Source organism: Ruditapes philippinarum, unplaced genomic scaffold (assembly GCF_026571515.1).
Source record: "Ruditapes philippinarum isolate M1 unplaced genomic scaffold, ASM2657151v2 ctg4399_1_1_1_1, whole genome shotgun sequence".
NCBI classification, from domain to species: domain Eukaryota; kingdom Metazoa; phylum Mollusca; class Bivalvia; order Venerida; family Veneridae; genus Ruditapes; species Ruditapes philippinarum.
Window position 1 is genome coordinate 88,173 of NW_026862007.1, and position 17,543 is coordinate 105,715.

The 17,543-nt window shown below is 32.5% G+C and overlaps 2 protein-coding genes across 5 annotated transcripts in view; one reads left to right on the forward strand and one right to left on the reverse strand.

Moving 5' to 3' along the window:
* Positions 1–5,784, forward strand: part of LOC132717631 (tyrosine-protein phosphatase 10D-like) — a 64,770-nt gene extending 58,986 nt beyond the window's left edge. For all 4 annotated transcript variants that reach the window (XM_060701144.1, XM_060701141.1, XM_060701142.1 and 1 more), the window contains one exon: positions 1,211–5,784. Coding sequence is in view for 2 of the 4 variants with exons in the window: in XM_060701142.1 (XP_060557125.1) it covers positions 1,211–1,236 (26 nt within the window). In the remaining 2 variants the exon portion in view is untranslated. The remainder of the gene's footprint in view (positions 1–1,210) is intronic.
* An 8,191-nt stretch (positions 5,785–13,975) lies between these two features.
* LOC132717630 (uncharacterized protein K02A2.6-like) lies at positions 13,976–14,581 on the reverse strand. Its single transcript, XM_060701140.1, has one exon. It carries the CDS (start codon positions 14,579–14,581, stop codon positions 13,976–13,978), a length of 606 nt encoding a protein of 201 aa, XP_060557123.1.
* Between the last annotated feature and the right edge of the window lie 2,962 nt (positions 14,582–17,543).

The window sequence follows — 17,543 nt, forward strand, 5'->3', positions numbered from 1 at the left end:
GTGTCTTGCATGCAATTCTTTTTCAAATTTGTTCTGTTTGAATATTTGATAAGATTGATTGAAATCGTTTTTTTTTTATTCCTATGGCTTATACTTTGTATAGCATTTAATACATTCTTAAGTATTAAATCATGCATACTGTTAAAGGAATATTTATATTACCAACTCGGAGTTTAAATGGACCTTTTATGTATATCATAATTTATGAAGACGGAAGTTCAAAAATTTTATCAGTAGAGTATTGATTTTACAAAAAGTAGTAGAGGAAAATATTGCAATCAAAGAAAAAATATTGTAAACAAACTTTTTTTGAATATAAATTGTATTGCAAAATATTAATAATTGTAAAAATACCCAATGATTTAAATGACAAAATAGAGTGAAAAAACCAATTCTATATATAGAAAAAAATCTGAAATTTAGGTGTATCATAAAAACAGGTCTATTGTTGAGACTATTGTATATTGGCCATTGGGACTGTCATAATTATATATAATGGCTTCCTTATCAATTGTTTATCTTTGTTCACTAACAATATAGTATGTACATAATACAACCTTTTTAAACAATGTGGTTATTGAAACGTTTTACATACAGATAATAGGCTGTCTTTATAGATAACTAGTTAAAGTAATTATATACCTACATAATGTAAAAAAGGAGCTGAAGCATGTATGTAAAGCTTAAACAATGATTAAAACACTATCTTTACAAAGATTATAGTTAGCATTATGTTATTATTCAAAATGTTTTAATGTCACTGTAGGTTGTAAATAAAAAACTGGTATTATGCCACCAGAGCTTTAAGATCCAGGCAGAAAACTGAACTATACCAGGCTTAATATTCCTTTGACTGCTTAATATTCATATCAAAATCTTTTAAACTTAAAATTGACATTTCTATATTTAAAGGGAAAAAGATCTTGTCATACAAATTTAGCTGCAGAACTAGTAATCTTCTGGCTTTGAATTAAAAAAAAACTGTACATTATGTGCTTATTCAAAGGACCTGAGTGCCAGAAATGATTAAAAATTTAGCACCAAGGATTATATGGGCCTGGTCATAGCTGCAGCACACACATGCCAGCATGTTCAAACTTTGCCTGGCTCAGCATTGATGGCATAGGCCAATCATTATGTTTGTAGAGTTTGTTATATAATTATATGTTCGTAGGATAGATTATTGATACTGTAATATTTTATATTTCAGATGATGAAGGTGTGGACCTTAATTAAAACATCAAAAGCTACAAGAGTCTTTCATGTGTGAGCCCATCATCAAAGAATTGTCTTCTTTTCCATAATTATTTTATTATGTAGTTGTGTTATTTTCTTTTCTTTTCTTTCGTTCTGAAACTTTAGAGTACTCTCTGATTTTTTGTGCGCATTGTTTAATTTTCAGAAAACTTTTGTATTATTTTTAACTGTAAGTAATCAATTTTATTGAACTAATTGCTGGCGTAATAAAACTGCTCTATTTAGCATAATGGATAAATTGATTGTAAAAGGTCAGACAGCGTTTTATTTGTACAATTGACAAATGAACCCATTTAAAATTTATTTTTCAGTAATAAATTAAAGGTCTTAAAATGGAACATTCTTAATTGCTAAGTGAAAATCTATTTAATTGATTTTCTTTTGTTTTTGTTTAGATAGTTCAATATTTTATTCAATACACTGTAAGATAAGCTAGATTTTTATACATAACTAATTTGTATTATTTCAATATCACCCAAAAACGATCATGTTTATATTTATGCATATATTGAATTTTCTTCAATTAGATAATGTACACAAGAATTGTTTTAAAAAATGTTATGTCTAATTCCCTTTGGTATTGACACTCAAATGTTCTAAATAATTATTTTTTATCAGCCTGAGTTACTTGAATTTCTGTATACTGATCAAATTGTCAAATTATATTTTAATTTATGTAGTTGTTTTTTTTCCAAACGAAATCCTCATTGTAGATGTTTTCAAAAATATTTTCAAAAATATTTATATTTTATAATCAAGTTTCAAACTTGATGTGAAATACTGTGTGCTTTTTATCAATAAATATGTGCCTTTTTATTCATCACTGTATATTCCAACTCCACAAAAGTCTACTTAAATATAGGATATATCCAGACTTTTTATGTGTCTGGATGTAGCAAAAAATTAGACATGAAATATATTAGACATAAAATTCGATATGTGCATTTATTGTAAATTCACAGCATTATTTTAGAGTCCATGTATAATAAATAATCTTAATTTGATGGCAAAAAATCCAGCTGTGTACAATTCAAAGTACAAATGTATTATAATGGTCAAAATAACAAACATTGGAAGGTCAAACATCTTAGCCAGAAAAAAAACCATACACCAGAATTTTTATTGTTTACATCATTCTGCACATAAAAATTATTTCTTGTTATTAAATTAAGTTTATTTGTCTGTATATGATTAATTTGGCTAAATATTAAAAACTGTTTACAGTGATTTCACTTAACTTTCTTGGGCATTAAATTTTGTGGTGTTGCCACACAAGAATTTCATGGATTCTTAATTGAAAAATTGTTTGAATTATTATTAGTTGGATCACTGATCCACAAAAAAATCCACATAAATTATGCCTCATGAATAATAATGATTTAGCAGTATCTATAAAATTTCCAAAAAAAATAAGAATGAATCTTGAGGTGTGCACTCTTTGTTAAGGAAGAATAAGGGGTTCCAATAAGAAGATGAATTGGTCTTAATCTCAGTAAAAATGCACATTTTTGTTATATTTGTCTACACATTTCCAGTGCCTTGTGTAAATTTAATCAAAGGTATCGTTAAAGTTATGTTTTGAACAAAATGTGATCATTTTTGTTAATTGTTAAAAAAAGAAAGATATTATACTATTTTTGTACTAGATTGTTAAACATTTAATTATACTGTTATCACACTGTATTTGTTATATTCCTTTTTGTCTGTTAGATTATATACAGATTAATACAGTCAAACTTGTGTTAAAGGCCACCTCTGAATTGAGATGTCCCTGTAAATAAAGTTCACCCTTTAACAATGATTCATTGATAAAAATCGAACATAGTAAACTCTGGATTAAGACCACTTGCCTATAAAAGCCATTCCAGTCTCTCCTTAGAGTGGCCTTTCTTCACAGGTTTGTATGTATTGTTTGGAGGGACCATGATCAAATTGCTTAACTATGTTTCATACTAAAATTTTATTGATGTATACTAAGTTTATAATTGTGTGAAGAATAAATGCTGAAATCATTCCAAAGTGAAGTGCTATACAGATTGAAAAATATTTTCCCAGAATAATAGGTGAATATATGTAGGTTTGGTTGAATTGAGGAAAAGAAATATAAATTTAGATTTTATCTAAATATAGAAGGTGTGTCTTAATTACCAGGGAGGGGATAAAGTATAAATATTAAGTTGAATTTAGAAACAAAATTACACCGATTGTAGACCAAAATAAAATTGATTTATGTCTTTGTTATATTATATTGTCACCTTAGTACAGTAACGGGTTAACTCCTTATATGATTTAATACTGTACCAATATTACAATTTTGGGAGATTCCTATCAACAAAGTGAACCGTTTTTAGCAGTTCATGTGCCTTTCTGCATTACATTTTGATTTGTAGCATTCCATTCTTTATTTCAGGGATTACTGTTACATGTGAACGTTAATAGCTGACAATATCAAGTCTGAAATCAGACTGCACTTGTGCAGAACTGAATATAGACCTTGCACATCTAATTCTGTCAGGAAAAATCCAGTAATTGCCTTGATATTTTTTTACAAATAAATCCTAAAGAACTAAAATCGATTTGGCAAATGTTTGCGAAACAAGTTTTATTTTGTTTAAATGTTCTGCACGTTCAACAAAGCTTTTTGTCTGTGTTTTTTTTTTTTATCTGATTATTGATTGCAAATTAATTTTGCCAATTTTAGTAGATGTAGAATTGATGTCATTTTGGATACGTGTCTGTTAGCTGTCGGGTTATCAAATAATTAAAAATAGTCATTACAATTAGGGTTTTTTTTAAAAATATGTACATGTACAAGTAGGTCCAATTAACATGTTTATGACCAAGCATTATTGTATTTAAACATTTATGTATAATATAAGATCGTTATCTTTTAATGTACAAAGGTTGTATAAAGCATAGTATTACGTCGTTTTTGTTAAAATTGTAATTATTTTTATTTCTTATATTTGCATTAATCATGATTCAATTTTGTGTGTGTAAATTTGTACTTTGCGATGTCAAATTTTGTCCGATATTTTTTCGCATTTGAGCTGCGCCATGACAAAACCATCATAATGGGTTATCACTTTATCTACTTGTTATAGGGTTTGCAAGCGAACAGCATGGATCCTGATCAGACTGCGCGGATGCGCAGGCTGGTCTGGATCCATGCTGGTCGCAAAACCATTACGTTGGTTTTGTCATGGCGCGGCTCATTTGTTTACAAACATCACCATAGAATTTTCAACCTAAGCAGCTAGAATGTTCATATTGTCATCTTTTTCTAATCAGACAAAGCCTTCTAGATGTAAATTGAGAAATTTTTGTTTCATTTTTAACATTGCTATATTTGAAAAACTTCAAAACATACATTGTTATATTTGTTGGCACTAAAAGATTTAATATAATATGCTTTGAATTTTCATTTTTACTTTAATAATTGGAAATGTTGTGATAAAAGCATACTTTTTCCTGTATCAAATTTTGGTCTAGGGCATTACAATGATATACTAAGTCACTCTGACCAGGTTTATTTTCTCATATATTATTGATATTATTTGCTGTTTATTTTTCAGTCTTTTATGATAATTGTAAATTCCACATATTATATTTTGAGATATTATTCAGCTCCACGTTTGTTTTAATCATGCCTGCCAAATGGTGTTCCAAATGTATAAATAGAGGATTTTTATGTATGATTTATTTTTAGAATTGCTCGAAGATATTTGAGTATAAATGTAGTTCAGGGGTGTGATATTTAAGTTTGACCAAGAAGCTGCCATTGTGAACACATTGCTATGCTATGCTATTTGTCCTTTTCTGCTATCTAGTCTTTTTAAAGATTTGATAATAATGTGATTAAAGATTAAATCATTAGATTAGGTGTCTTAAATTATATAAATTGTATAGCACTGAAAGTTACATCTTATAAAGGCACTAGGAAATCAGTTTTCTTGTATGCACTGATTCGATTGAACAAGTTTTGACAGGTTCTTACCAGTTTGAATCATGCAATTTGATTAGTTAAAATGTGCTAAATAATGTGGTTTGTCTAACATTAAGCTCCTTCAGGAAATGGTTTGAATAGTTTATTTTTAGTAACATTTCTTAACTGATGCACTGACTTTAAAAATTTTATTGAATTGGTTAAAAAGAAATAATCTCAACCAATTTAATAAACCAGAAAAACTTGGTTGAACTGACGCCATATTTTATAAGACATTGAAATATAAAAAAGTGCACATATATTTGCATGGATATATTATTGTGATGGGAAGTAAAGTGGCAAATTAGGGTTTACCTTTTTGAAATACACAAGAACTTAAATAACCATGCAACATTTCTAAATACAGCCGTTTATATGTTTTTCTATAAGCAACATCAAAAGTGTGGTAATTCTATGTTTAGTTTAATATATCAAACACTACTGGAGTTACATGCCAATGTTTGTTCATGACGCCGGCAGTCCTATTTATTTTACATACTAAGGATGTTATATCTATTGAGCTTAACAGGATATGAAACTAAGAAATAAGGAACTATCAAATATTAATTGTTGACAGTAGTAACACTTTACATGTAAATTTGATGTAAATTTATATTTTTGTGAGAAAACTGTGAGTAAACATATTGTATACAAATTATCTTTAACTTGTGTCATTTTTCATTACCACCCCCCCCCCCCCCCCCCCGATATATACTTACAATATAAAAAAGCTATCATACACAGCTCAGTCGTCAAAAAGAAGCCATAAATTATTCAATACGAAATTCTTACATAGATCATGTGAAATACTTACAACAGAAACCTCTGCAAAGGATAATACAGAAGAATACTCCTAATTATGTTGAATTTCGATTGAAAGTCTTAACCCGATCAACGCTTTTCATTTTGTGCACAATGAAAATGATTTTTTTGGAAAATCAGGTCGAGAGAATGATCTAGCTTTCTGATGTTGCGTCAGTTGTGAACTGTCTTTATGCTGACTAAGCTAATAAATGGTGAGCAATGTGCAACTCCTCTTCAAGATAACTGACGATTCGAATCAAAAGTATGACCAAAAGTGAAACCGGTAATTGGTTTTGTCATACATGTATATGGAAACCTCTAGTCAACACTCCCAACTTGCCATAAACCGAATAAAATTCTTTTATTTATTACATAACAGCGAAATATTACAAAATCAATGGTACAAAATAGAAGCTTTAAATAGAATTTAGACATATACATGTATAATCAATTCAAAAGAATTTTATACTATTATGTATGGGCTACAGTACATAATATTCATTTTGCAATACATAAGCCAAATATAAAGACTATTTTATGTGGCAAGGTAATTTAAAATAAATTACGTATAGTTGGACGTCCATCACCCAGCAATGAAATTGTTACACGCTTGCTTAAATGATTACCTTATGAAAATATATGAAGCGTTTCGAACTTAAAAATAATATAATTTGATAAATACATGTAAAAAAAATAATCTTTTTTTTACCTTGAGTGTATCTATGTTATTATGCAGAGTCATTCAGAACAGCTGCATATATACAAAAAAGAAAGTTTGAAATGCAAACATATATAGACTATATCGCTGAAGTCATCACTTACATTTGTGTTGCTAGCAGTATATATGCAATTAGAAATTGTGCCGATCAACTACGGGAAATATATGCTCGAATGATATCTCTATAGCAGACGTTACGACAATCGATGTAATACTATAGTATATGTTTTCGATACAATCGACTATGGCTCCTAAAGATGAAACTATGATCGCTGCCTTATGAATAATTACTTTTTCCACTATATTCTAAATGACTTGACGCTTACAAATTTATCTATTCAGGTGGGTGTGTTTTGTAGTTCTAGGTTTAAGCTATTCATTTATTTATTATGCTCATAAATGTCTTTTTCAATAATGCCGATTTTGTAATGTAATCTTCGCCAATGTGCAGCTTTTCCATTACACGTTTTCTACGATACCCTTTCACTTAATTTAGATTCAGCCATTTCCATTTGTTAGTGCACCATCTTTAGTATCCCTTCGGTTTATAAACCCTCCTTTATAAACGGGAATATGTAGAAACATTCTGCAATTCTTAGGAAAGTAGTTTGTGGACGTCACTTTATATTGTTCTATTTGGTATTGTCTCATAGCATCTTCAAATACTTCCGCTGTGACGACAACAAGACGATACTTTGACCGATGTTCCCCGTCGATAATGTTATTGTATCTTTGTAAGAGAACCTTATAAGAATCTCCATAAATAAAGAATTCAATGCCGAGGAATGTCTGTTTTTTAAGGTCAAGCAGTTCATTTTCATTAGCATTAGATATGTAATTTATATCCGTTGGCTTAAATAAAAATTCGACTAGATCAAAAAACGTGTTTGCGCTTTTCTTGCCAAGTTCATATTTGTCTGAACATGAAGGTTTGAAAATATTTTGGTGTAAGACAAATAAAGGTGAATCACTAATTGAGATACTGCTGAAGAATTCTATTATGTTCTTTATGTTTTCACGTTTACATAAGATGTTTTTATATATGCGCTGAATAGTTTTTCTCCCCGAAACTTCATTATCAGTTTCATGACTAGTGAATGTACAGAGAGTTTTTGAAAAAAGCTTTATATTTTCAATACTGGTATCCTTTAAATCCAAATACTTTGAACGCAACGTGTCTATAGCACTTTGTGCTGAACCACTATACAATTTTTTAAACACCTTTAGTTGTTGACTTCTTCTGTTTACATCAACGACCGACACTACTTTTGTTGAATTTCCATCAAATTTCGTTATTTTAAGGTGTAAATTCATTAAAACTAACGCATATGATGAATCGCCATATATTTCCTTATCCGTTTCGAATTGTACACCTGTCGGATTGCTACTTTCTAAGTTTGCATGGGTAATTTGTGATCTCGACAACAATTTAAACAGCATGCTCTTTAAAGAATGCGATGAACTGCCATATATTTCCTTATGATATTCTATCATGTAGCTTTTGTCTAAATCAACGGTCGACAATTCTCGTATTAACCTTTCAAAAACCAGCTCGTCGAACAATGTGAAGAAATCACGTTCTTCCATTTTTTCTTCAACAATTTTTTGCAATTCTAAGACACTTTTATCACCAAATAGATAAGATGCGGCTCGATAACATAGTTTTCTTATCTCAAAGAACAAATCATCAACAGTTTGATCGTATGGCAAAAGAAATTGAGTATCCAGTGTGTTTTCATTTTTATACCTGGTTCTTACATGTGCATCAGCTAACGAACATCCCAATTCATTGTTTTCGTTGTTACTAAATTTCTGGTATTCTTTCTGTTGATGCAGATCTGGTAACAATTTACAATGTAATGATGAAGACATCATCGTCCTATTTCTAAAATTCTCTGAATTTTTATCTGAAAGTTGTAGTTCAGTGGAAACAACAGGCTCTGGAATTTGTGCACGACATTCAATGGCATTTGTTTTTGAGGCCATCTGAATGTTATTCTCATTATCCATTTTGGAAACCTTGCCGTTGGTTACCATTTTTGAGACCATCACAACTTCGCTGTCATCAACTTTTTTAGTTTTGTTTTCTTGATCCTTTTCCGAGGTCACATCGACTTTCTCTTCATATTCTATTTCTGAGGTATTGTGCACTTCATTAACACTTGTCTTAGCTTCGTTATCATCATAAGCTGCAATCATTCCTTTTAGTTCTGCAGTTGTTTCTTCTATTCGTACTTGTTTAGGTAGTCTTTCCTGGTGTATTTCTACGTCTATTTCCGGTGTATCATTGCTTAATTTGCATGCTAAGACTCCCTGTTGTGAGACATCGGGCAGAGATGACGTCAAATCTGTTAGATTTTCTATGGTGGGTGAAATGTTTCTAATGTCATTGCTTTCCTCAGTTGTAATACATTCATGTGCTTCATTTATGCTTTTTAAATCGTCTTGCACGTTGACATCAATAAATTCTTGTGAAGAAAATTCAAAATTGTCATATTTGTTGAATCTCGCAGTTTTATTGTGTTGCCTATTTTTAAAAGCTTTAATCAACGAATCATTTTTTACCTTTACAGTATGCAAGACGTTTATGATAGAGTCGGTCCCTTTTCGAAAATATTTGGTGATTTCATGTATGGCGATATTTCCTGAAATAAAAGGAATATGTATGCATGTAATGCTTATTGAAAGTTATGTAATCAGTGATAAAGACTATATTGATTGAGTGATTCAATGAGACATAAACAATTTGAACGAAGATCGGAGATTCAATTATCCAAGTGTGAAACTGAAAATTCAATTTATACATGTATTGAAAACAGAATGTGTGAACATACAAACCTCCTTGATTAGATACTACATATTAGATATCCTAGGTGCTCATGTGATAAACGGGAGAATATAGTCTAAATTAAATAAATATGACCCGAATCGCTGTCAAATGGTAATACATTCCTTGCATATCGGACATGATTATCAACCGTTTACACCGGTGCTTGGAAAACCTCTCTTGTAACCCCCGTGTAAGCCAAACTTCTTTATATAACGGCATTCCCACATGCCTTTTATGAATGACTTGCAATCTTAAGATGATATCCGTAATTTGTTTCCGAAAGATGAATTATAAGTAATATACAAGAAAAAGGATCAAGCACCGGCTATCGTCACAGGCGGGAATATCTAAAGTTGTCCAGGATATTGCATTTGCTGCAAGTATCTTGCCTACTACGTAGTATTAGGACACTCCCTAAACAAATGTTAGAAATAGAATTGTTAATAACGATGAAGGTGATGATCATCTGATTTATCCAAAAGATAATATAGTCTCGTCTAAGTGTAACCATATAAAACTGGAGCTACTCAAATTAAGACACACATGTTATGTTTTTGTGGAATGAGTATTGGTAGAATTTGACTCATTATAATATTATCATCTCTTTTAAAAATATAACCCAATTTTTTTACTACAGTTTCTGTTGGAATTCAATTACTCTGATGTGTATAAAATATACTACAAGTATTTTTTATTTTCAAAGTTTAAGTTTAATATTAATTCACCTTATGTATGTTTCATAGGGAATTCATGCATTGGAGCATTAAAACACCATAATTTTATGAACTGCTAGAAAATTTGTAGTAAGATTAAATGTGTATTTTAAACATAACAAACGCTGGGAATGTTTTACAAGAGGCCACGTGACACCCTCGTCGATACAGTGTATTTAAGCAAGGTAATTAATTGTAATTATTATTGGTACATAGATGAAACATCATAAAATCAAGTCGAGTCCAAATTGATCCCCTGTTGATATTCTGTAGGAATAAAGGACCTCTTTTCTAAAATAACTGACCCCCTCTGAAGTAAAACTTGACATTTTCTCATAAATGACATTGACCTCCAAGCTTTGCAATATTTTGCTATAATATGCCATAACTTTGTTATACATGTATATGAATTTTGCTACACTTGACCATGTTATTCATTGATTTAATTTATGCGTAGGCAAAAGAACAATTATAACTTTACTGACATGTTTCAAAAACATGTATGACCGACCCATAAATGACCTTGTCCATGAAGGTGGAATATTGAATTTAGCCTAGATTGTCATAACTTTACGAATTTGATCAAAGAAAAGAACCTTTATGACAAAACCGACATGTTGGATAATAAAAATGGCATTGACCTTTATTTGACATTACGTTCAAGGTCAAGCTATCGAAGCTAATTTGCTTCGATTCCTTTAACTTGATTATTCATTTATGGATATTATTATTTCTTGGACAAAAGGACACATGTGACAAAGTTGATTAAATCAAATGCGACTTTGATCTTTGATCTCAAGGTCAAACATGAATTTTGAATTATATTTTGTATTAGAAATTTGTATTTTCTTGAAGTATCTTTTAATACATTATTCTTCATCCGAGGTATTTGACTTTAGAAGTAAGAAAATAAAGAGTGTGGCTCCGCTTGGAGTCGGCTCTAGATAATACAAAAAATATAACTTGTAATTGTTTTTGATGCTCTTCTTGCAAAAGTGGTACTATCAACGTCAACAAATAAATTGTTTTAGTTTTTGATTTTTCAACAAGCACAGTCAAAACTATATGAGAAAAAGTTTGTTTGTATAAAACATTTAACTTATAACTGCTGAATTTGATATATAGGTTAATCCTACTTAAAATTTAGTTATGAATTTACTTAAAATTTGTATGTTCCTCGTTTCTTTTGAGCAAATCTTCATTAACTTCTCGTATATTATGAAAGGGGTTACCTTTCATTACACAATGACAACAAATGACAAATGGTCATTTTTTAAAGGGCAGAGTGTCATTTATATTCGCAAGACCAAGTCATAAATCTTTGACTATGAAAGGTAATAGATTAAGGTCAGTTTTCCCAGTTCTGTTCTGTTCTATAAACTTGACTAACTCGTTTACTATCATCATGGAATTCAATATCAAAAATGCAGATAATTAATATTGTGCCTTGATTAACCTTTTTGCTAAGGTTAATCAGAAGTATGCCGTTACTCCTTCTTTACTCATATAAGTAGTTGAGCGCGCTGATCCTCGGAAGTCTTTATAAGCCGAAATCTGTCCAATAAGTAAAATACTGTATTTCATGTGGCGCGTAACGCCGAAGGGAATTCAATATTTTACTTATTGGTCAGTTTGAGGCTAATATCTTACTTAAATTTCTACTTTCACTATACAATATCATGTTATCTATCTAAACATTAGAAATAATGTGTTTTAGTGCTAGAAATGTACAACTTTAATGCTTTAGCAATTATCTTTTTCTTACTTGCAAAACCCTATTTGCAAAAGCCTTTTGAATAACGAAATGTCCGTAGCATAAAATTTTCGTGTTTTGAAATATGACCAGTTATGTACATGAACACAATGATATACACAAATTATACCAGTGATACAAAATGTTGGACTTAAATGCATACAGTATACACCTATTTACATTGGAGATTTTTACAAGAAATAATTAAAATAAGAAGTTTTCAAATTTGTATTAAATCTCGGATATTTTGAATGACTGACTAAGAAGGATTTATACTGACCATTAAGAGTTAAAATATTTTTTTTACTTTGCAATAAATATCACGGATGTAAAATGTTGTGTTAGAATTGCCATTAGTATGAATTTTGGAATTTTACGCAACAAAATGATATTTTCATATTTTTGAACTGATATTTGTCATACCAGGAGTCTGGAATCCAAACATATATGTAGTCAAACATAACCGCTTTTGTTTTGATTAGATGAATTTATTTTCTCTATTACTGATATGTCCTAATGGTGGATATTAATTGATAACAACTATGTTTCTGCTTTGATCGTGTTTACTAAGGTTCCATGTTTTTCCGGAAGTCCTGGTATCATATTACATACAACATACATATATACTATGGTGGTCTCACATACATTATAACATTAGTCTATAGGACATCACATCCCTCCTCAAGTTAGATATAAAACATCAGTTTTAAATTGAACAATCAAAATGCTTAAATCATTAAGATATGAATTATGAAAATATTATATTATAGTTATGTAAACTGATATTACTAAAAATGATAAACTATTCTTACAATTATTTGATTACGATGGAATACATATAATGAATCTAACTGTAAAATTCATCCTAACTTTTTTTCTCTAGAAATGTTCACTCATGGCTGTTAACACATTCCAATCGTTTGTAGGTCAGTTTTACTATAGTCTGCAGTATCTAAATATATCCACTACATGAGCAATATCGAACATTTACACTATACAAACATGAATATTTATTTTGTTCTAAATCTGATAATTTGTTTATTTTTCTCTTAAATATTTGTTGTTAAATGCATTGTTAATGTCCACACTATATTAGAACTTCAATGTACTTTAAAAATTGTCATTTAAATCATGTTGCCGTATATAAGGTGTCATGTTACTATTGCGCTATTACGTATTAATTTTTCTATTGAGAATCTAATTACATAAAATATATCCATGATGTATACACTTATTAAACTCGCATGGCAGATCGCGTGACCTGCTTGTTCCACTGGGTTTATTATGCCCATTTTCACTGTGGAACCAATAATCTAACTTACAAAATCTTTTAAATATGCGGGCGGACGACTATCTCGTGCTGGCCTTGCCGCATAACTCGTGTTTTGTCTTTCAGCGAGTTCCTCCCCCTGATAGTCCTCAATATCGCTTTCCCCGTGCTGTTTAGGCGTATTCCCCATTGAGTCTGGATCTACTGTTTTCATAACAGATGAGTTCCTGGTGACACAATGTCCTTCATCATTTCGAACACTTATCATTGGTCCCTTTTTGTTTGTAACTTTATATGGGACTGGATTATACATTGTACTTGACTTTCTTGGTGTTTCGTTTCTAAGTAAAACTCTGTCTCCGACGTTAATGTTTCGTTCTCGTGCGTTCATTCGCTGGTCCTCGTATTGTTTTGATTTTGCTTTTGATAACTCATCATTTCTTCGTGCTATTTCGTCTGCACGCGTGTCCTCATTTTGGTGTTGATTAATGTCTGGCATACGCGTTACCGGTTCCCTTCCGAACATTAGCCGAAATGGCTTAAATCCAGTTGACACGTGCGGTGTAGCTCTGTACTGGCGAAAAAATCTGAACAGTTCTTGTTTGTAATTCCTTCCCTCCATGAATGCCGATTTAACACTCTTCATCAACGGTTTGTTGAATGCTTCTGCCTGAGCATTAGCCCTTGGCCACCTAGGCGTGATTTTTCTGTGTATAAAACCGTAAAGTCCGCAAATGCCGTACTATTAAATGGCGATCCATTATCTGTTTTAATCACTTTGGGGACACCAAACATTGAAATTATTTTGTCCATAACCGGTATGACCATATTTGCTGAAACACTCTTTACTATTTCAACTATTGGATATCGCGAGTACTCATCTACTGCAACCAATAGGTAATCACCGTTTTCTAGAGGTCCACAAAAATCTGCACTTATATTTTTCCAAGGTCCAGATGGCAAATCTGACATTTTCAGTGGTTCTCGCGGTCTTGGTTCCCTTGAGTTGGCTTGACAGGCTAGACATTTTTGTATTGCTGTTTCAATTTCTGCATTCATGTTCGGAAACCATACCTTTGATCGTATATAGCTTTTAGTTTTAACAATTCCCTGGTGCCCTTCATGTCCCAGTTTTATCGCACGATTTCGGAGTGTTTTCGGTATCACTAATTTGTCATTTCTTAATAAGACCGTGTCATTGTGAACCGTCAATTCATCTTTTACGCCTCTGAGTACCACCAGCTCTTCCATGTCGATTTTAAAATCTGTCACTGTTTTCATTTCATGCCATTTTCCATTCTTTGCGTATTCAATCGCTTTCTGTATAGTTTTATCTTTGACTGATTCTATTTTACTTCATCTAGTGTCATTGCATTTGGCACTGCCTGTGCGGAAACGAATGCTACATATTCCTCGGCTATATTTCTCTGCTCGTCACATTTCAACGGATGACGAGACATGTAATCAGACGGGTTATCCTTTCCAGGCCTGTATTCAATTTTTACATTAAATGGTTGTAGACGTAATCCCCATCGTTCAATTCGTAGTGGTGGCTGTTTCTTCTGCCATATTTTCGTCAGTGGCATGTGATCTGTGAAGCACGTGAAAGTTGGAGCACCTCTTAAGTACATCGAATAGTGCTCACACGACCATACTACTGCCAGAGCCTCTCTTTCTGTTTGTGAGTAACGTGATTCTGTCTGTGTCAGTGCACGAGACGCGTACGCGATAATTTTTCCTTCCTGTGTGAGTATCCCAGATATACCGACTGGTGAAGCATCTACTATTAGCTCAATTTCTTTTAATGGACTAAAGTATGTGATAACCGTATCACTACTTAATTCTCTTTTCAGTTTCTCGAACGCGACTTGCTGATTATTTTCCCATGACCACCCTAGGGTGTGTCCTTTTTTGTTAAACGTCTCAATGGTTCCGTTATTGTCGCATAATCCTTTATAAATCTCGAGCAATACGATGTCATTCCGAGAAAACTCCTCAATTCAGATACGTTTGTGGGCTGTTGCATGTCTCTCACTGCTCGAACCTTCACTGGATCTGGTGAAATGCCGTCTCCTCTGAATACAACTCTAAAGAATGTGATTTCAAGCTTGTTAAATTCACATTTTTCTCTATTTAATGTCAGCCCGTTACGATGCAATGCATGAAAAACTTGATCAAGTGCCTTGTCGTGATCTTTTTGACTGTTTCCATACACAATTATATCATCCGAAATATTCTTTGCACCAGCTATGTCTTGAATGATGGAACTGATTGTTTTCTGAAACACTTCACTTGCAGAGTTAGTACCGAAATTCAAACGTTTATATCTGTATAAGCCCATGTGTGTAGAGAATGTAGTGATTGATCTCGATTCTTCATCTAATTCCAGCTGATTATATCCAGCTTTTAAATCTAGTTTGCTGAACACTTTTGCACCGTTCATGTCGTGTATAAGTTCATCTATTGTTGGCATTGGATGCCGTTCTCTTTCAATAGCTTTGTTTGCCTCTCTCATGTCTATGCATAATCTTACATCTCCATTTTTCTTCGGTGGGGTGACAATCGGTGACACCCATGGTGTTGATTCATTTTTAACTTCTTCTATGATGTCATTTTCAAGTAGCTTTTCAATTTCCTTTTTGAACTTTCTTTCTTAAATGAAATGGCGTACGTCGATTTCTCTGCGCTACAGGTTTTACATCACGGTTTATGTGTGATTTGACTTTTTGTCCTTTTTAATTTCCCAATACCGTCATAAATTCCTTGATATTTATCTTCCATATTGGCCGTTATCCCTTGGTTTATTTTTATTATTTCTAATTCACATGATGTTTCACACCCTAATAGAGCTCCATGGTTTCCTTTCACAATATAAAATGGTGTTACTGTGTATTTTCTGTTCTTTTCGACCGTTAAATTCACACAGCCCTTTACGTTTAATGCACTTCCCCCTCCGTATGGAAGAAAATTTGGCAGCCCTTTTGTTTTTATTTTAGGTTTTCCTAAGTAATCATACGTGGTTTCATCTAGTATATTCACACTTGATCCTGTGTCTATTGTAGCCGTAATCGTTTTATCGTTGACTTTTATCTGTGTTTTGGGCGTTTTTGATCCTTTTTGTTTACCGACATTTTTCACTGTGATTTTATAGAGGTACTCCTCTTCCGAATCGAACTGTAGCGAATTGCTGGCGTTATCGCTGACCTCTTTGACATGCTGATATTTCGGCGCTAAACAGCAGCGCGCGAAATGATTAGGTTTCTTGCATACATTGCAGGTTTTACCTGTGGCTGGGCACGGCTTATCTCTGTGCGGGAATTCATAACCACATTTTCTGCAAGTATTGGCTGACGCACCATCACGTGGTCTACTTCGTTGATTCGATTGGTTCTTCGGACCATATTTCCCACGACCTCCAAAATTTGCATACGACCCTCTACTGTTCCCACGGCCATGAGGCATCGGCGCTCGTCCTCGTGTTCTACTATTGAACTTTGAAACCTTGTGTACAGATCTAGAATTTTCTGAATTTTCCATTGCGGATGCTTGCATATCTGATTGTTCAAACATACGTCCCATTGTAATAATGTCATCGAGTTTTTTATCTGGTTCACGTAACGCTCTTCTTCTGAGTTGATTTGAGCGGCCATGTTGTTGGCGTCCGCGCCGAAGCGCGGCGCTCTTATGGAATGAAATCAGATTTTGTGAAAGGGCGACAGCAACTTCTCGAGCCTTTTAGTCGGTCATAATAAAAGCCGATCATTCCGATCGGTATGAGGGTGCTTGATTGGCGTCCGCGCCGAAGCGCGGCGCCCTTATGGAATAAAATCAGATTTTGTGAAAGGGCGACAGCAACTTCTCGAGCCTTTTAGTCGGTCATAATAAAAGCCGATCATTCCGATCGGTATGAGGGTGCTTGATTATTAATTAAGAATGAAATGTCGCGATATGTTACAATGAATAGCGAACTGGAGAATTTCGCAATGCAAACATTTTCAAATGAAATAACCTTTTCCGTCAATAAATCGCGCTCTCCGGGGTTTTTTATTTATCATTTTGTAGTACACAGTGGGTTATCATGGTATGTTATTGTTGTACATGTATCCTAGAAAGATCAGTTGATGACCTAAATATTCCAAAAATCTATTTATAGATATATCTATTTATCACTCCTATCGGTAATTACCGGTCTCTCCCGGTCTATTTTGACCGG